At 45.0% G+C, this 21,067-nt stretch overlaps 2 protein-coding genes across 3 annotated transcripts; one reads left to right on the forward strand and one right to left on the reverse strand.

Moving 5' to 3' along the window:
- Nucleotides 1–1,379: 1,379 nt before the first annotated feature.
- mpc2b (mitochondrial pyruvate carrier 2b) lies at nucleotides 1,380–5,768 on the reverse strand. The gene is made up of 5 exons (XM_053877450.1): nucleotides 5,462–5,768; nucleotides 4,093–4,133; nucleotides 3,680–3,764; nucleotides 2,467–2,578; nucleotides 1,380–2,095 (listed from the first exon to the last, which is right to left on the reverse strand). Exons 1-5 carry the CDS (start codon nucleotides 5,553–5,555, stop codon nucleotides 2,053–2,055), a joined length of 375 nt encoding a protein of 124 aa, XP_053733425.1. The 5' UTR covers nucleotides 5,556–5,768; the 3' UTR covers nucleotides 1,380–2,052.
- Nucleotides 5,769–6,546: 778 nt separating this feature from the next.
- dcaf6 (ddb1 and cul4 associated factor 6) lies at nucleotides 6,547–21,067 on the forward strand. Of its 2 annotated transcripts, XM_053877217.1 has the most exons (20): nucleotides 6,547–6,957; nucleotides 8,064–8,125; nucleotides 8,674–8,766; nucleotides 8,866–9,051; nucleotides 9,130–9,243; nucleotides 9,321–9,456; nucleotides 9,527–9,738; nucleotides 11,516–11,609; nucleotides 12,494–12,613; nucleotides 12,678–12,974; nucleotides 14,399–14,458; nucleotides 14,846–15,026; nucleotides 16,092–16,198; nucleotides 16,267–16,576; nucleotides 16,663–16,704; nucleotides 17,594–17,732; nucleotides 17,812–17,968; nucleotides 18,042–18,130; nucleotides 18,333–18,438; nucleotides 20,530–21,067. In XM_053877217.1, exons 1-20 carry the CDS (start codon nucleotides 6,873–6,875, stop codon nucleotides 20,586–20,588), a joined length of 2,649 nt encoding a protein of 882 aa, XP_053733192.1. In that variant the 5' UTR covers nucleotides 6,547–6,872; the 3' UTR covers nucleotides 20,589–21,067. The 2 variants fall into 2 exon arrangements, with proteins under 2 accessions (XP_053733192.1, XP_053733193.1); XM_053877218.1 differs by lacking the exon at nucleotides 16,663–16,704.

The following is a 21,067-nucleotide window of genomic DNA, read 5'->3' on the forward strand; positions in this document are numbered from 1 at the left end:
AGACCAGACAGCATGAGGTTTGATTATCTAGTGAGGATCATGACCCTGACATAGATCAGATCTGCGGTGTGATGCATTATAGGGACCAGTCTCCCGGAGATCAGCACCATGTACACCATCCACTGACTTGAGTACACAACATCCTGCGTGACCAACACCATATCACCTCTTCCACCTACTGCCCTCGGGGAGAAGGCCCATCCATGCCAGAACCTTCAGACTGGACCCAGGCAGTGAGGCTACACATAGTTATGCCAGTAATACGGTGCTCTAACAATATTTGTTATCATGACAAAGTACTTGTTTTGGTATGGTCTGTTGTGCATTTGCAACCTCTTCTGTCCCAAAGTTGGACATTGACCATTTCCTTCAAAAAGCATACAAGATTGTATATGCTCAGAAATGCCGAACAATTTGCAGTTAAAATCACATGGAAGGACAAACGCATCAAAAAGTGTTTCCATGTTCGCAGTAGACAGAGTTCACGAAATGAGCATCAAGAAAAAGTAAAGTGGACTATGAGAGAAACATGTTTGTTCACTCAGAAGGTCAGTGTTGGTGGGTTTGGTCAACATGGATATAAATCTCTGTGCCTACATGCCTTTTATTTTCTGTCATGTTCTGTTTAACATTGTGTTTGTCATGTGACATCACTGTCAACACATCTAGATGTTATCAGCACATGCTAGTTCACAGGTCAGAGACAACCAAAGGTCGGCAGGAATGTTTTACTTGCAGTCTGGTGATACTACGACCCAAAACCTTGAGGAAGTGGGTCATTGATCTTTTACAGGTGTGTGGACGCTGTGTTCTGACAGAGGCGTGTCTGACCTCTGAGTCACGATGCATCATCGAAGACGAGGGAAAATTCTGCTTTGAATGGACACACAATCCACCAGTCTTATCAAATGTAAAAGCTAGTTCAAATAAAAAATGATGTTTAAAACTGTGCTTTGCTACGGAATATAAATCGAATAAAACAGTTGGCTGTGTCGCGGAGGCAGCAGCTGAAGTGAAGAGGCCCTGAGAAGTAGTGGCATTAAAATTGCTGGAGCAGATCAACATGAGTAAGGCAAGGATGGACCTCTGATGCATCTATTCCATAAAAAAAGAGCTGAGCTAAAGGACAACACCCTGGACGTCTTCGTCAATCTACACATTACAGAAAGAACAAGAAGCTTAGATGAGTTTTGGAGCATAAAGTGTAAAACAAGGTCAGAGTCTTTTCCTCCATCTCACCCTGTCCTCTGCTTCCTCTTCTCTCCAACCTACAGACCTCATGTCCCCCTTCACCACCTCCATCAATCTCCTCTTTGGCCTTCCTCTCCACCTTCTTCCACTTGTCACACATCGAGTAAAACACACAAATCTGTGTTCAATTTTATTTATTAGAGTCACAGAGCCATTACATTTCCACTGTACCTCAAAGTGCCTTTTTTTTCCAACAGTCAGCCGCAAGTGATATTAAAAACAGGGTTATTGCTACCAGTGAAGGGGGGTTCTACCGTCTCACTACTCCTCAACGCAAAACAAAATAAACATCTGAACAACACAGAGGCATCGGACCGTTTGGCTGCAACCCGTCGCTCGGTACATCAACGTTCATGTAACATCAGAAAAGCTGCACAGGTTAAATATGAGAAAAGAACACACAACGATTGGTTAAGAATTAAAGCCAAATCACAAACTCTTTGTTTAGACACATTCCTGATCAGTATTTTTGGATATTAATGGATGAGGTAATGATGGCTACTGCTGATTGAAGAGAAGCACAAAACTTCACCTGCGTGAAACAGGGGTTTACAGAAGGTACAATCGTACAACCTGCTGAGAGGGCAGCACTTGTGCATTGTTGACCATCACTCTTGAGCCCTGAGGATGTTTGAGAAGGTGCACAGTTCCGTCAGGGGGGAGGTGGGAAGGGGAGCAGGCTGATGATGATGATGATGATGATGATGATGGTGGTGGTTATGGCATGGTTGTTAACAAGAACGGCGGGACGATGTGGTGATGACAAGTGAGTCTCCCTTTCAGGCCGCAAGGTCTTCCACTTCAAGACTGTGCCGCAGCGATGGCCTTCTGCTCCTGCTTGTACCTGCCGCCGGAAAAGGTTTAGGTTAGGATCACACTTCCAGGAGTCTTTCATCCATCCATCCATCCCTATCAATCCTCAGATGTCCTTCACCGACACTGCCAAAACACCCAGTGTGGAGCCCTGTTAGCTCAGACCAGTGGTGTTGTCAGGCTGCAGACTGGGCTGGTGAATATATGAAGGAATATTTTTACAAGTACAAAGATCCAACTTAAGACGAGTCAGATGAGCTGTATATTTGTTGGCATGTGGAACAAACACTGCAACACTAATCTCTAACTCACACCTTCCCGACAAGGGGCTGCTCACATGCGCTAATCCTTGACTGACATTAGTGTCTGATACGACGACACAATAAAACCTTTGTAACGCACCTCCAGATCCGGTAGAGCTGCGAGGCCCCGGCGCTGCCCACAAAGAAGTTGACAGCGAAGAGGTTCCAGTTCTTTGGGATGATGACCAGAGAATATCTGGACCAGATCAGACCTGGAAGGGTGAGTGGGGAGGAAGAAGGTCAAAGGTTACGCACACTCCGGGGAGCAGAGTCTAGTTTTCGGCAGTGGTTTGAAAAATATTACACAAAGCAGCACACAACCTTTGGCATAGATCGTCGACGTCAGAGCACAACAAAACATGCGCCAAACATTTTGGGTCGATTCCATTCTGGGGTTAACAGTGAGCCTTCAGTGAGAAGTACTGATAAAGCTAGATTTGGTGATCGGTCAAGTTAGTTAACAATTGTTCAACGTCATTCAAAATGATGAGCAAGTTATACAGGATTTTTTTTTCCATAAATGATTCACTAATCGAATAATTTCACAGAAAAAAAACATTTCTCATAGAAATTCTACCTATTTCTTCTATTGTTATTGTATCTTAATTCTAATTATTACTAATGTATTTTTATTATTAAGCCTGAGAATGTATAGGAACCAAAAGTTGTCTTGACAAACCAGAGATATTTCAATATACACATTTTGTGGGGATTGTTCCTTGTTCATGAAATCCATCTGTTTCCTCCATACATGCATATCTTTTTTTTAATATAAAATATATATAAATATAAAAATAATAACGTCTATCCTGCCTGTGGTGTCAGGGGCAACTAATGCAGAGTAAATGTTTTCTTTGCTCTGCATACATGTTTGTAATTTAATCCAAGAAAATATGCCTTTCCTAAAAAAATGTCTGGGATTATTATGTAACATTTCCTCAAATAATCTACTCTTCTATACTGTTATGTTGATCGGCCAAAACGGTCAGTGGGTCTCCAGTGTTGCAGAAATCTGCATCAAAACAGATTATGAAAATAATTTCTATTGAATGTAACCATGCAAAAACATACACATCAACAGAAAGAAACAAAAAGATTCACCTAACTGGTGTCTTAAGTGCTGTGTTAACAGGACATTAACAGCATCAACGGCTCAGAATCAGGTGCAAAATAGAAACATTTGTTTCTCCCGGTCTTTCTGAAATGCTGGAAGTGTGTGTAATTTTTTATCTTAATAAATCCCAAAAGGTTTTCCAGAATCAGCTGCGATCACCTGGATATGAATCGGAATTATTAAAAACATTGAAACTCACCTGTGGCTGTCAGAACTGCAGACTGGGAGGTGCTGAGTTTCTCAGCTGGGCGGGTCATATCAGCCAAACCGGCAGCAACCAGACCCTGAAATGCAGCCACTTGTAAACAATCAAAACAAACCCAGTTTTAACAGACATCAACTTCAATGCACTTCAGTCTGGAACAATTCAAGTCAGTTTGCAAATAAACCAAATTTACAATAGATTTCTATCGTTTCAACATCAGTGGAGAGTCTAGTCTAATTTCCATCAGGCAAAGTTCTGTCCTTTATGATGACCATGGCTCCAAATCGTTTGTGTACAGACGCGTGGATTTATTATCTGCTGACACGCGGGGAAGACTGCTGTGACGTCATCACTCACAGGGGAGCTGAAACTAGTCCAACTTGTTAAAAAGTCAGGCGACAACTCACCCACTTGAACACCGGAGCCCAGAAGAAAACGGTCTTGGGACCTGAACAGAAGAAAACATAGAGGTAAACATCAGTATGTGGGTCACTACTTTCCACACCAGGGCCCTGTTCTACACTTTCCTTTGAGCTACAGTTTGTAGCTCATTCTTTGGCACCGGCTGCTTTCAAGATGGTCACTGTCTCCATCTGCTGCTCTTTCTCCTCCATCCATCTGATCCCTCCATCTACTCCACTCACTTCCTTTGCATTTTGAAGAGCTTGACATTGTTTATCAAAGTCACCAAAATAGCATATGCTCACACCCTTCTAAAGATCTGTGGCACTACATCACAACAATAGTGATTTATACTTATTTAACAATCGCATGTTCACCATCGTGAACACACAACATACATAACACAACAAGCTATGTAAACACTCCCTAAACTACATGTTTACAGTGACTTAACCTCGGCTTCTGCAGGTGAAACATTTCGCCATATTGACTTAAGAATGCTGAACAAATAACTAAACACAAAATCAAACACCACACTAAGTCCCGCACGGTCCTATATATTTTACAAGTCATTGTCTGTGGAACATTCAACCCCCCTCCAGGTGACTGTATCCAGGTTTTATGTCAGTGCCAAAAGGCAGTCACAGGTTGATGGTTTACAATAAGAAGGTTCAAGCACAACTCTATCCCCGAGGATGTAACTAAACCAAAGATCTTTTTAATGGATCAGCGATTAAACTTAACACCACGCCGCCAAGGTCGGGTATCGTTATAACAGAGACTTGGACGCCTCACGACGTCTAAAAAAACGGGAGCCGGACAGAAAAGAACAGGGAAAGTTTTCTCCCATAAACTTGATCGTAGATATATGATACTTATATGGCAGGTGGTTGTCCTTCAATTTCATACTCTAGTTAACCATTAACTTTTTTTTTCTTATTGTAGCTATGCACAGAAAATAGGGTTTAGAAATCTGAATTTAAGAGACTTCAAGTTCTGTTTGGGTAAAATAAAACACTAAAATAACACAAAAAAGTTCTAAAAATCGAACTGTTGCAACAGGAAGTCAATATTTCCAAAACAAAGTCATACGTTTGTTGTCATCAAGACACCAAGGTACCAAAGTGTGATGGCAAACAGAAGGCGGACATTCAGTCATAAGTCTCACCATTCCAATCCTAATCCGTCATATACAAAGCAAAAACCAGATAACATTCCCAGTTATCTGCTGTAATCCAACAGATTACAGTCGCTCAGCGATAAGACAATCTATAGCATTTATAACGCGGTCGTAAAAGCATAAACAATGGATGTCGCAGTCCGAGCATCCCTCCATCCATATCCAGGGAGGACGGCGATGAGGGGCCGAGTTACCTGCCGGGTGGTTGTACAGGGGTCTCAGTTTGGCCGGGAGGATGTCCTCGATCCGGTTGAGGATCCTGTGGTAGGACGCTCGCAGCGCTGCCATGATCGTCGCTCTAATGTCGACCAGACGCTCGTTTGGAAGCAGCGAGGTGGGGGGGAATAGCGAGTACGGTGGTTACAGATAACTACGACTTCAGTTGGTGCTTCCCCCGGAGGCGCTGCTACTTCACGACTGTCGACCTTGTCCGATTGTTGTGAGCTGGTGCGGCTGCTGACCACCGTGAGGAGGTGACTTTCCGCCGACAGGGGCGGGGCTTCTTCTTCTTCTCTATGGGCAGAGCGGGATTTGAGAGTACATCGCCATCTGCTGGTCAGTCTGAGTACTATAAACCGTGACCACCAGTAGCGTCATGAGGAGCCAGAAGCAGGAACTGCACTTACGTGATTCAGTATTAAATGTTCTTTTTCTTTCCAGATGCGAAGGGAAAACTGTATTTTTCTAAAGTAGTATCATCATACCTCAGCGTGTCCTCAATTTATCCACCTGGCTGACTCCAATCTTTGCAAAGGCAGTCGCTGAATAAACATCATATCTGCTTTAAACGAATAAGAAAACACTGTCTGACTTCACTTTCATCATTTCAGCCCATCATCCAATGTACCCATGACCTTGAAGCACGTGTTCATTCATACTTATTTATTTCGTCTAGATGGTTTCATTCTTGTATTTCTTCATCTATCCCTATATAAACCACTGCTTTAGTTCCATATATTCACTAGTGCTGCATTGATTAATACAACTAATCATATACATAAAAAAGCAAAATACTAGCGTATTTAATAAATTGCTTTTAACTGTCGCTCCACGTCGGCAGCGGTTTGGATTCTGATATTGTGACTAGCCTTTGTTATTTTATTTTATTTTTATTTTATTTCCTAGTTGCTGAACCCCCACTGACCATGGCAATAAATTCTATTCTAATTCTGATTCCGATTCTGATAAACGTACTAAAAAATAGCATCTCAACGACTTCAGCTCAACTCCTTTCCAGCTGGTGGCGCTGTTTCGTCGTTTCTTTGTTTGTCAACCGCAGAAAAAAAGACGACGTCTCTCGCGTTGTTTTGACGTAGCTGGTCAGTGTCAGTCAAGTGTCAGTGGCCAGTCTGCCCCCTGTCACGGAGGAGCTGGGAAAGACCAGCCAGGCGAGAAGTTAGCGCCTCAGACGGAGAGAGAGGAGACCCAGCGGCGTCCTGGGAGAAGCTACCGCGATGGCAGCCCGCAGCACCGGAGCTAGCTAGCGTCGTCAGCGGCAGACAGTTGTCCGTTGCTCGCAGCAGCTCCGCAGCAACGGTGGATAAATAGGCGACATCAGCGGTTCGGTTAGCTTAGTTTCAATGTTAGTGTCAATTAAAGATCACCATGTCCTGCTCCAACCTCGTATGGGATGTCAATAAACGGTTAATTGGACACAGCGAACCGAACACGATCAGGACCAACTATTTAGGTGAGTGGAACTCGTCAATAATGCTGTTGCTTTATAGCATAAAAAGCCTCGCTCCAGCCGTGGTCACGTCCACACGGGAAGTATAAATAGAGCTGAGCTGATGTTTACTCCTCTCCGCAATTAAGGTCATATGCAACGCGATATTTCTTTTTTATTTGTTCACCAGATGCTGCTGTTTTGTTGCCAAAACACGAATGCAGAGCAATAAAATAGATTAAAATTTAAATAGTAAGTAATATTTGCCGTGGTTTGTTTTATTATTAGTTATTATGTTCATTTTTTATATAATCTTTTTCCCTCTGAAAATAAGATGTGCCACTGCCTCATTTTAACAATGTGGTTGCACTTGTAAATCCATGCCTAAAGGGTTAGTTACACCCTGATTGAGGTTTAAGTCCCTGCCTGCGGATAAAAACCCCCAACTGTGCTTTCCCACCTAGTTAGTAGCTGCAGCATGAGTGTGCATCTTGGCGGGGTGTAAACAAACACCTATAATACCACACAGGGGTAAAGCCAAAACTATTCTGGTGACCTCTCCTTTCTCGCCGAAAACTAGGTGCAGTTACATTGGTTGTGAACAATTCATAATAAAATAAAAATTTTAAAACCTATTTTTCAACCTCTTGAAAAGAAACATAAAGCTCCAGGAACTATTTTTATTTAAAGCATCTGCTAAATCGAGCCTTGTCCTGTTCAACTGATAACACAGCATAATGGAGAAATAAATCTGATTCTGTCCGGTGCAGAGCAGAGATAAGTCGCTGGATGAAGATATAGCAGTGCTCTAGGTATAGGAAGTGCCACGATAGGTTAGTCACTTCTCTTTTTAGCCTGTCATTGTGTGACATGACATTATCCCTGGCTGCAGTGGATGGTAGTGTTGAAGCTCTTTAAGCTATAATGTGGCTCAAAAGGAGAGGCGGAGAGGAACGGTTGAAATAGGACCTCTCACTTGCTTTTTAAAGTCGATGGGAAAACCAATGGAAATACACGTATTTCTACACATGATAAACAACCATTTTAAATTGTGAATTCAGTTTTTGTGAGTCTACTGTGTGGCATGCCACCATGTTTTCATTAAGCTGCAACTATGTTTTGTTCCACAGGTAGAAGAGAATTCGTCCAGAAGCTCAAACTTGAATCGACACTGAATGTGCACGATGGCTGTGTAAGTACCAGCATGTGTTTCCTAAATAAAAAAAGGAAGTCCAACCGAAAGAAGATCTTTGACCAGGGCCCAGCTGGCTTCTGTTAGAAATCCAATGCTCAGATATCAGTCATGCGTCCTCTGTCACACTATAGGGCTGCTGTCTCCACCAAAAAAGAAAAAAAGGAAACAGCTCGTGCAATTCTCTCCCACATTCCCTCAGACCAAAATAAATCCATGTATTGTGTAGTTGCAGCATTAAAGCCACAACATATTTTCCCTTCTGAATAAAATATATGTATGTCGAAACATTTTTAGTTATGCACTGATTTCTTCGAGTGGAATTCCTATCTGCTTTTTTATTCAAAATACCACAACAGAGCAGTTGAAAACCAGGTGATTCTCAGAGGGATAAAATCTATGTCTCGAGTGCAGTTTCTGGTGTTATTTTTCACTTTTTAGCCGATGCAATTTGAGAGAAAAGATTTCTTCTTTAGTCAGAAAAGTTTGTAAACATGTCTTTTTTCCATCTAATAATTGTGCTTTTCTTATTGTCTTACTGAACTCAGGTCAACACAATATCATGGAATGACACGGGAGAATACATCCTGTCGGGGTCGGATGACACCTTTTTGGCCATTACAAACCCTTACAACAAAAAGGTACCTGTCACCTTAAAAACATGATGATAGCTTTGATTAAAGTCCACTCTTTTTTTCTGAACCGTATTCTCGTTCTGTCTTTTTGTTTGTTTTTTTAAGGTCAAAGTCTCTATACGATCTGGACACCGGGCGAACATCTTCAGCGCAAAGTTCATGCCTCACACAAACGACCAGGAGATTGTGTCCTGCTCCGGAGACGGCATCATCTTCTACACCAACACAGAGAAGAGTGCCGACCACAACCGACAGTGTCAGTTCACCTGCCATTACGGAACTGCTTATGAGGTCGGAGACGTCCCGCACAGTCTCGTCACCGCCACAGCACCTCAAGTCTCGAAACCCAGCCTTCTTTTTTGTCCTCAGATTATGACGGTACCAAATGACCCCTACACCTTTCTGTCCTGTGGGGAGGACGGCACAGTGCGGTGGTTTGACCTCCGCACCAAAACTAGCTGCACAAAAGAAGATTGCAAAGATGTATGTTGTTACACAGCACCATTTCAGGTGTTATTTATTTGAATACATGTTAAGAATCTGTTTTTTTTTCCCCACAGGATATTTTGATAAACTGTCGGAGAGCAGCAACCTCCATAGCCATCTCTCCGCTGGTGCCCTACTACCTGGCAGTGGGCTGCTCCGACAGCTCAGTGCGGATCTACGACAGACGCATGCTGGGCACCAGAGCCACGGGTAAATAATGTCAAGCACTTTTGGGAATAGAACCCCTCACCCTCTCAATGCCGCTCTATAATCCCGCCAGGTAACTACATGGGCCGCGGGACGACCGGCATGTGCGTCAGATTCGTTCCCGATCACCTCTCCAACAAGTCGTGTCGAGTCACGTCCCTCTGCTACAGCGAGGACGGTCAAGAGGTGCTGGTCAGCTACTCCTCAGACTACATCTACCTTTTTGATCCCAAAGATGACCAGGCCAGGGAGTTGAAGGGGCCGTCGGAGGAGCGGAGGGAGGAGGTGAGTCGTCTGAATTCCCTCAGATTTTCTTTGTTTCTGCAGTTTTTTGGCACATGTGATTTTGCTCGTCCAGTTAAAAAACAATGATGTTTAATAAGCTTAGTTTCAGAGGTTTGTATAAATCTTTAAAATAGTTATCAGCACTACAAAGTTATGAGCTTTGTTTTTGTTTAAATTCTCAAATGTACTCATGGACCTTATTGTTTTATCTTTATTCTGCTTATTGAAAGATTTTCATAGATTTTTTTAATGGATGTTATAGAATGTTCCTTTGTTTTAAATTTCCTGAATGGGTGACGTCTTTTCTGGCCTGTCTATGCTGTATCATCACAGTTAAACAATATCGTTGTCGACATTATTTTGAGACCAAATTAACCACAAATGCAACTATATTGTATCATAATACTGTAAATATACCCTTTCAAATGCAATCAACTGAACTAGTATTTTTAATAACATCATCTAAAAATGTCAAAATTATTTAAAAAATAGTGTAAATTCACCAAGTTCATTCACGCTAAAAAAAAACAGTAATTAAAACAAAATGGATTTTGTCTCTTTAAGGTGAAAATTGTGCTTGATAGAAACCTGGTTGTTATATTTTGGCTCTACTTTGATTTGACAAACTTGCTTGTCCATATTGTCAGACTGACCTCGCTCATTAGGTTTGAAGCTAAAATATAAGTCTTTTTTCCCCCCTTGATAACTACTTATCTTGCATCGCTCCTCACGAAGTTCACTATTATCATGTAATAGATTGATTCATTGATAATGCTCCTGGTCACAGGCAAGCATTAGTATTGTGCAATTTCAACAATTATATTGAGATGAATGATGGATGTTTTGATGGCCTGTTACTATATGTTACGTTTCTGTTGAAGAAAGATGTGTGTGGTGTTTCTATTTTATATAAAGGTGTGTATGGGTGGGTAATATTTAATGTTTATGTTTCATTAGCTTCAATATTAAAACACAAATATGCGATAATAAATAAATTGATGGCAGTGATATTTCTATTGGATTGGAATGTGTAGTTTATTCTGGTGTTTTAACTTTATCTGAAAGCAGTTCTATGTGGGCTTTTATAGACAATGCTAGCAGAACACTGTTTTAAAAGAGAATGTAGATAAAGCGTTTCCATGACAACAAGATATTTTGGATCCCCTCTGACTATGCAGCTTGGCCATGGCTTAAATGTTGTGTATGTAAAGGGTATGGAGAGCTGAACCAACCGTATGCATGACCCCTCACAGATGTTTGACCCCAGATGGACCAACGTATCTCATCCAAACTGAATGTGCTCGATCATGGTGCCAGTTCTTCAAAGCGCTACAGACCACCGCATACATTCCTTTCCAAATACAGCAGCTGATGCAGCCTGTGATTCTCCAACTTTTAAAATAGCTCGGCTGAACTGGTGGCACGGAGGAGAAAAAGTACCCACGTCTCGCTCTCACATGTTGCACGAGTCCTTTCAGATTAGATTCCACTTGTCACTGCTTATCCAGACCTGGTGACATTCAGGAATTAAAGCAGACTTCCCCAGGGACCACTGATCACTGTTTCCGGCTTTTAGCCACCCGCACCACAGAGATAAGAGAGGAACTGGAAAGTGAAGGTGCAGTGTGGTGGTGCTGCACTTAAGTGGGGCAGAGGATGGAGAGTAGGGGGGGGGGTCGCTGTGAGAGATACTGACAGTTGAGCAGTGTTTGACTGTGGCAGCTGAGCTATTTTTGACTGGCACACTGCTAATCTTTCCCTGCGTGTGTTTCCACAGCTGAGGCAGCCTCCTGTGAAGCGCCTGCGTCTGCGAGGGGACTGGTCAGACACCGGACCCCGAGCTCGGCCCGAGAGCGAGCGGGAGAGAGATGGTGAGGTCACAGCAGCTGGCGGCACCACAACATATTTGCTTTTAATGAGGCCTGCCCAACGACAAGCACACACACGTGATCGAGTTGTGTCCACTGAGAATGAAAGATTAGTCCTAAAAGTTTTGATGCTCGAGTCTTCACAGTTGCATTTTTAATGTAGTTATTTTTTGACTAACCTACATTTTGTTAGTGAAGAGTTTGCACTTGTTTTTGACCCGTCCAGGTTGTGTTTCAGGCATTTTTTCGTCTGTTCCTTTGTAAACAGATCAGCTCCCAGGCATATTTCAATGAAGCACCCAGGGTTGGTTGGAACTAGTGATGGGCTGATGAGGCCTTATGAAGCAGTGTCATTATTTACAGCGCTCAGTAGGTGGCGCTCTCAGCTTAGAAGTGTTTCATAAAAATAGCTGAGAGCACCACCTTCTAGGTAGGTTCATTTCTTTGAGTTTTCCGACGGTCACGTGACTAGTTCCGGTTGAAAACAAGCACATACTGAAAAACTTGTCTATATAAAATGCAACGCACAATTGACTCACTATAATAAATTGACTTTCATGTGTCTGTTGGCAAAGCATTTTTTTCTGGTTCATTCTTCACCTGTTCTGTGTGTTATGGGAGTTCCTTATTGCTACCGTCATCTGCTGTCCGATTCTGGTCGTTACAGTCGGAATATTGGTAACAACTAGGTAGATGAAATCCACGTTGGGCAATAATATTGGGGTAAATAAAAAAAATCACAGTGTGGGCACGATTATTGTGGAGTAAAAATATGGTATAATATGTAAAAATATGAATATGAGAATAAAGGGTGATTATCTAAGATGCTCTTTAACTTGGCTGTTTAGTAGAATAGATGATCATATTCACTGCCTTTGGTCCTGCAGGTGAGCAGAGCCCGAATGTGTCCCTGATGCAGAGGATGTCTGACATGTTGTCGCGTTGGTTCGAGGAGGCCGGTGAAGCACAGAACAGCAGAGGAGCACAGCCGCAGACCCGACCCCGAGGTAGAGTCCCGGTGAAGTGGCATCCCAGAGGCACCACGCACATTCTGTTCCTCCTTGATTCTAGGCACCGCAATTCGTCCAAATATTCCCACTCTCCCTGCCGTCACCTTGGGCCAGCAGACCGATGCCGCCCTGGCGGCACCACCGAGTCCGTCGGCTCCAACTGCCCAGGAGTCTGCACCTGGATCAATAGGCGCTACATCCACTGAGAGTCCGCCCTCGGACTCTTTAACGGCCGACACGTCCAGCACCCCATCCACCTCTGCTGTCGCCGCCTCTTCTGACTCGGATCAGAGGAGTCTGGCTGAAAGGCCCGGGACGTCTAACCCAACCGTGCCCACCTCAGAGCCTGTGCTTTCCGGTGAGTTTTCTCTCAAGGCTCACGCTGCCTCACATCTTTCACTCAGCTTCCCGCCATCCTTTATAACTCGCTTCTCATTCTCCTCTGACTCGTCCTAACATGGCTCCCTCTCCTCCTTTCCTCTTTGCTAGAGTACGGCCCTCATCGGCTGCCTATCAGTTTAGTTTGTAGACGTTTGCAGAGGCTGCTCCGGCTGGCCGACCCCCCAGGACAGGGTCGGCGAGCGGCCGCTGCCTCTTCCCTTTCCACCCCCGAGAGACGATCTCAAAGAGCCACTGCCTCAGAGCCACAACCCCAGACAGGTTATTGACTCCCCCTTTGCTGCCTGGTTCCCTCCCCAGTGATCTCCATGTACATGTAACATCCAGGAGCAGCAGGAAGTCACCACTAATCCCAGCATCATTCTCACCTCTAGATTCCCAAATGATGCACTGTGTGCTTTGCTCCTTCTAATATACCATCCTCCTCTTCTACACCCCACAGGTTCAGAAACGAATGGTGCTTTTACTTCACTTTTAATGGGCTCTCCATTATCTCTAGTCTCTAGATCCAGCACAAATTTCATTCAAATTTCATTCTTGTTTTACATTTAAAGCCACAGTTCTACACTAACCTCACTTTCAACCAACCATTTGCTCTGACCCTAGGTCGTCTCTTCCACACTTGGAAGCTACATTTCTTCTCGCAAATGCTAAGGATTTTTTTAGTATGAGACCTGGGTCTTGTGCGTCGATCTGTGACAGACTGTTGAGGAAAACACTATAAGGCACATTTGGCGTGGCATATATGCCTTTTAATATTAACCTTTTACTAGTGGCTCTGGTATTGTTTTTCATCATGCAAATTCCTTTGTTTGTATCGTCCAGTAATGAGCAAAATGCATTCTAGTTGAGACATGATGCATCAATAATATTTTCCTGACAAGAAATGTTTAGAAATGATAGGTTGATGATGCCTGTCCCCCAGCTAGCCTGGCTCCTTCAAGAGTTTGAGTGATGTCTTCAGCTCTCTGTGATGTCACTTGTGGAGACTTTCACGAGTCAGACTCGATGTTGTAGCCTGTTTTCCAAACTAGCTTAGAAGTGATCTTCATGCATTTTTAAGCCGGGTGCACCACTGACTGATGTGCCCCATAGTCCGGAATTTAGGCAAAATCACAAGACTGCAGTTTACATTGTTGATTCTTTTGAATTCATCTTGACACCTTTGAATGCACATGAAACGGACCCAACAGTTTCCTGACCCAAAAGAGCAGCCTGTTGTGCATGTGTTGTGCAACTAACCTCATGAAAGCAGCTGCAGGTGTGAGGAGTCTGTTCACACTCATTGGCTGTTCAGAACCCGCTTTGCTCTGAGACTCAGTCTGATCTTGAGCTCGACCTGCATGTCCAGTGTTCAGTCAGTGTTGTTTATGTGTGTTCCAGGTTCCCCTTCGTCCGTGGTTAACAAACAGCTGGGATCCATGACACTCGATGAGCAGCAGGGTGCGTCCTGAAACACACAACCTCCTGTCTGCTCTCTCTTCTTCACCCTTGTTGACCGCAGTGACAAAAAATACATTCATTTGTTCATGTTCAACATGTTTGTAATGATCTCCAATTATCTAAGGGAGGAAGTTTTATAAACCACAAAACACAGACAGGTGGTGGCGGCCATCTTGGACCTGGTAGAGCCTTGTAAAAATGATGTTTGAAGATGGAAGAGGCCCATTTGCTGCTATGGTTCCATGTTATTTGCACTGAAATCAAGAGTTTTGTCTTTCTACTTGGATGTGTGGATGGCGTTTGCAGTGGCTTGACTTGAGTCTGTGCAGCGTTCCTCGTTATTTGTTTCCGAGTCACAGTCGCTGACCGAGTGTTCTCCCCCCTCAGGAGGACCTTCAGAGTCACCCGCCTCGGCCGTGCCCGTGCCGGCCAGCAGCAGTAGCAGCTCCGCCCCCTCTACCTCCGCTGGAACCAGCCGCCCCTCCGCCGCAGAACCGGTGCTGAGTCTGCATTACAGCTCGGAAGGAACCACTACCAGCACCATCAGGTTGAATTTCACCGATGAGTGGTGAGTGAGGCGATTTATATATCCTGGCTAGACAGAGCAAAACTGTTTTTAATTCTTGTTTTTCTTGTTCTATCGCTATTGATAGTTTGTCATGAATTAATTCTGTTGCCAAGACAGTTATGGTTATGACAGTGAGAGTCTTTGACTGTACCATAAAATAAAGTATACTAAAATATATTACATTTTCTCCTTTCCTCTCCTTTTTTATTAGTAATACTTAGGCTACATTTTTTACCCTTTCCCTTTTGTGCATGTGTCTAAGACTGTGTCCCATTTCTCACCTTAACACTAGCACTTGGTTTTAAGTGCCCTCCACTATGAAGTGCCCTCCGACCACCAAGTGAAGTGATTGACGTCCCTAGGAATTAGGACAATACTTCATGACGTCACGCGTACGTGTCCTTGGCTGCCGTGCTGTGTTTTGTTTCCTGCATATCCAGTGTTGGAGACGTTTAGTAAATGCCAGCTACAACGTTTTTGCAATCTCTTGCATCGGTGCTGATCATCTCATTTGGTTTGGTGAACCAACGGAGGAGAAATGGGCGGAGCCAGAGCCGGCTTCACTGCTATGTTGCGGTGATAGATCTGTTAGAGGCATGAGGATGCTAACGTTAGCCTGGATGCTAGCCCACTGTTGTTTGTTAAGAAGAAAACATACATACATGTTGTATTGTTCATGTTGTCAGACACGGTCGACCATTTGGGTCGCTAACGTGTGATACCAGAGAAAGTCAACAAGGTCTTGTTACTAAAATGTCCCTGTTGCCCTATCCAACATTGTATCCTGGAACTCTATCCACACTTCATATTCTCACTTGGTTTCAAGTCAGCTCCGGAGCTCCCTGGGTTTGAAGGGATCATTTCAAGTGGTGAACGGCGAGTGCCCTCGATCTTAGGAGTATTGGGACACACTATACTTCCAAGTGAACGCACAAAACCAAGTGTTAGGGTGAGAAATGGGACACAGCCTTAGTGGCCCTCAGTGTACTTGCCCTCCCTCGGTACAGACGTATACGCACCGCTCCACTGACTGAATTCAAGGCGTATTCCTGTGTACGTTGACAGGAGCAGCAGCACGTCCAGCTCTAGGGGCAGTGGAGCTGTGAAGTCATCGGAAGCCTCTGCCGCCAGCACCGAAGGTCCCTCAACAATCACTGCGGCAGCAGAGCAAGGTTTGGTACTTACTTGCTTATAGAAATGTTTCTGTTACTAGCTGCTGAAATGTTATTTCCTGTGTCAGAAACCTCCAAATCAGTGCAGCAAAGTGGAGAGGAATCCTCCACCGCCCCTCACTGTGACGCCTCCTGCTCTAATGAGGCCGGAGGACCTTCGACGTCCCGCCCGGAAGATGGCGCGACAGAGAGCTGCAGCAGGGAGCGAATCCAGCTGGACACCGTGGAGGAGGCTCCAGGAAGCTGCCGGAGACAGGAGCCTCCAGCGGAGCCGCAGGGCGACGCGGCGCCCAGCCAGCCTGCCAGAGGGAACCAGGACTCGGACGACAGCGACGACGATCCCATCATCTCCAACAGGTTCAGAGGCCAGGGACAGAGGTGGGTCGCCGCCGCCGAGGCAACACTGGTGCTGGATGTTCTGGGACCTTCTTTGTGATGCCAACTGTCTCACTATGCAAATGTAGAGTAAATTCCCGAGGATCAGCAGTTGGAGATAGGATGATAAGGTAACGGCTTGGTGTGACTTGCAGCTCAAACGCACCGCCTTGTGCTGCTTGTTGACCACAGAAGTGACTAACACCCTCTGAACTAACCACAGCACGGACCTCACTGACACCAGACGGTTGCCAGACACTTGTTCTACGTGATTGTCACTGGCTGATGTACACGTCTGCTCCCACAATCGTTGGAGATTTGAAGGAAAAAAACAGTCAAGAATCTGAATGGAGAGTTTATTAAAGGATACAAGAGCATCGACCATGTGATGGCCTCCCACCCTGCCGCTCTCACTGTTTCAGAATGCTTTAGCTTTGAGAAAGTCTACTTGGTTTCTGGCATCAGGCATGTGGCTGTTGACAGGATGCTTGTGTGAGAATTCTCAATGAGTTTGTGTCACAGTGCAGTTACAGAGCATGAAACTTGATCTTGACCCTTTAACTGCTTGTGCAACCTGAAGCCTGAGCAAGTTACCTGAACAAGCTCTGCTCTTCGGTGGACGTGTATATATATATATTTATATTTATATATTTAAAAAAGATCATTTAATTTTTTTTAACCCGTGTGTATATATCTAAGTATTTTTAAATGAATGAATAAACTATGATTAAAGATATGATACATGAAGAAAATATAAAAGTGTACTCCAATAATATGAAACTATGTATCTCTGTATATAATATATTTTTAGACTGAAATAATAAGAATGTATTGAAGAAATGAAACTATAATCAAAACATACATGGCGACAGTAAACCCTGGTGCAGTAGTTAAAGGGTTAATGGGAGAATGGGACTTTTGTTTGGATTTTGCTGACTAATGGAAAATGCTGCAGAGGACGGTGCATGAGGTGTTGGACGCGTTCGCTTGGTCTTCACTCAACGTCCTCGTGTCCTGCAGACGCTCGGCAGCTGCTCGGATCAAGGAGCTGTTTCGCAGGAGGAAAGAGAGGCGCGAGCTGGAGGAGAGTGAGACGCAGAACATCAGGAGGCCGTCGGTCAAAATGGTCTACAAAGGTCACCGCAACTCCAGGACGATGGTGCGACCCAGGACCCTGAGAGTTGGTGGAATGATGGTGTCCTGCCAGATGTCACCAGTCTTCTGCTGTCCGTTGTCAGATAAAGGAGTCGTGTTTCTGGGGTAACAACTTCGTGATGAGCGGCTCTGACTGCGGTCACATCTTCATCTGGGACCGACACAGCGCCGAGCACCTCATGCTGCTGGAGGCCGACAACCACGTGGTCAACTGTCTGCAGCCGCACCCCTTCGACCCCAGTGAGCCCCACTGCCCTTCCAGCTCTCCGTGTCCGCGGACCGTGGTCCTCACATGACTCTGTGTTTCTTCCAGTTTTGGCCTCTTCTGGGATCGACTACGACATCAAGATCTGGTCTCCGCTGGAGGAGTCGCCCTCCTTCAACCGAGTGCTGGCAGACGAGGTGAGATGAGCCAGAAATGTTGCTTTCTTTTTCGTAATGTGTCCTAGTTCCTCATTGTGTCCGCTCTTCATTGATATTGAAACAATGAGAAGTCATCTTCAAATTTGTTTTAGTGGTAACTGTTGCAGTGCAGTATGGGACATGGAGGGACAGGCTTCATCGTGAAATTTGAGCTGTCACTAAGGTGACCCTTGTTTTCCAGGTCATCACCAGGAACGAGCTGATGCTGGAGGAGACCCGGAACACCATCACCGTCCCGGCGTCGTTCATGCTGCGGATGTTGGCCTCCCTGAATAACATCAGATCAGGTACTGACGCTCAGAGAGGTCACTTCCTGTCAGGCACAGACGCTCAGAGAAGTCACTTCCTGTCAGGCGCAGACGCTCAGAGAAGTCACTTCCTGTCAGGCGCAGACGCTCAGAGAAGTCACTTCCTGTCAGGCACAGACGCTCAGAGAGGTCACTTCCTGTCAGGCACAGACGCTCAGAGAAGTCACTTCCTGTCAGGCTCAGACGCTCAGAGAGGTCACTTCCTGTCAGGCACAGACGCTCAGAGAAGTCACTTGCTGTCAGGCGCAGACGCTCAGAGAAGTCACTTGCTGTCAGGCGCAGACGCTCAGAGAAGTCACTTCCTGTCAGTCGCAGACGCTCAGAGAAGTCACTTCCTGTCAGGCGCAGACGCTCAGAGAAGTCACTTCCTGTCAGGCGCAGACGCTCAGAGAGGTCACTTCCTGTCAGGCGCAGACGCTCAGAGAAGTCACTTGCTGTCAGGCGCAGACGCTCAGAGAAGTCACTTCCTGTCAGGCGCAGACGCTCAGAGAAGTCACTTCCTGTCAGGCACAGACGCTCAGAGAGGTCACTTCCTGTCAGGCACAGACGCTCAGAGAAGTCACTTCCTGTCAGGCTCAGACGCTCAGAGAAGTCACTTCCTGTCAGGCACAGACGCTCAGAGAAGTCACTTGCTGTCAGGCGCAGACGCTCAGAGAAGTCACTTGCTGTCAGGCGCAGACGCTCAGAGAAGTCACTTCCTGTCAGGCGCAGACGCTCAGAGAAGTCACTTCCTGTCAGGCGCAGACGCTCAGAGAAGTCACTTCCTGTCAGGCGCAGACGCTCAGAGAGGTCACTTCCTGTCAGGCGCAGACGCTCAGAGAAGTCACTTGCTGTCAGGCGCAGACGCTCAGAGAAGTCACTTCCTGTCAGGTACAGACGCTCAGAGAAGTCACTTCCTGTCAGGTGCAGACGCTCAGAGAAGTCACTTCCTGTCAGTGTACAGACGCTCAGAGAAGTCACTTCCTGTCAGGCGCAGACGCTCAGAGAAGTCACTTCCTGTCAGGCACAGACGCTCAGAGAAGTCACTTCCTGTCAGGCACAGACGCTCAGAGAAGTCACTTCCAGTCACGGGCGTGCCGGATCCGTCCCGTTGAAGGAAGTTGCAAATGAGATGGCGACACAAATCCACACCCTATTGCGACCTCTTTTGCACTGCTGTTGCACCACTTTTGTCAAACACAAGGCCTGGGGGCCAAATCTGGCCCACCAAGTTATTTTGTGGTGTAGTTTGTGGCCCAGGAGCTTGAAAATATTTAAAGGATCTGTTATGCACTCTTTGTATATGAAACTGCACCTGTCCTTTTCAAACGTCACTGATCACATGCTTCCATGCGTTCTATTGCTGTTCGCCAATATATCCACCAGGGGGAGCAGCTCAGAGTCAAACGTTTATGACGACAAACATGGCGACTGTGGAAGAAGTATAGATCATGTACCTCTTGCACAAAAGAGGAAAACAACGATAAATGTACTGCGACTGGAGGTCGGAGAACTTTTGCCATTGTTTTGTCTTCTTCGTATCTCATTATAGCTACGTATCGGGTAGCAACAGCAACACTGTCCCCCATTGTTTCTGGTGGTTCTGCTCTCTTTGGTCTGTATCTGTAAGCTTTGTGGAAACGTGCAGAAATACGGAGGACATGAGCGCAGAGCACGGACAGAAGTCTCTGTCTAGATCCGGATCCAAAATGGGTCTTAAAGCACCAGGGTTAGTTGATCTCGTGACCCACACTGAGTGGTATTAGTGAAGGAGGGCGATTTGTGTTTTGGCTAGAGTCAATTCAAAAAGTTTAAACTTTATATTTCCGTCCGTCACATTGTGAAGCACTGAAAACTGTTCCCCACGACATAACGTTTATCCATAATTAATGTGGTACTTGGAACAATTTTTTTTGTCTGAGCTGTGTACAGCGTTAGATCTCTGGGAAACCCTTCCATATAGGAGCAAAATTGGTTTTCAGAAGGAACTTGGGAAATCTGAATCTTTCTTTTTTTTTTACAAAACATTTTTCATTGGTGTCATGTTTGACCTGTCTCTGAAATGCTCACTCTTCTTTTTCCTGTTGCCAGACCGTCTTGAAGGGGATCGCTCGGAAGGGTCCGGTCAGGAGAACGAGGACGAGCAGTAATCACGGGTGTTTTCCTTTCAGTTTGTCTTTTCTTCGTCCTGTTCACAAGCACTTGAGAAACGAGATCCGAGTGAGGAGGACTTTTTCTTTTTTTCTTGGAAGCTGGTTACATTTCTAGTCCCCGCTGTGTTTTTTTAAACAGACTTTCTTACTGATGTGTGTTTGTCGTGTGAGGGTGACTGCATCCCGCGTGGCCCGGCAGAAGAGGCGGCTGGTGAAGTGCAATATTTCTGTTCGAGAGCGTCTTTCAGTGTTACATTTTACATTTCTAATGCAATAGTGAGGAGCTGTCGCGACACTCGTGCATGTTAACAGACCTTGCTTTAAGATGTTTTCAGTTTTTTTTTTTTGAAGGGGATGGAAAAAAAAAAGTCTTCTCCCCCAAACCTTGTACGATAATAAATTAAACTTTTACAAGATTTGGAAAAAAAAAAAAAAGAATAAACTTTCACGGCATTTTAAAGAGGTCGTCTGAAACA

This window comes from Synchiropus splendidus, chromosome 10 (assembly GCF_027744825.2).
Source record: "Synchiropus splendidus isolate RoL2022-P1 chromosome 10, RoL_Sspl_1.0, whole genome shotgun sequence".
Lineage (NCBI taxonomy): Eukaryota > Metazoa > Chordata > Actinopteri > Syngnathiformes > Callionymidae > Synchiropus > Synchiropus splendidus.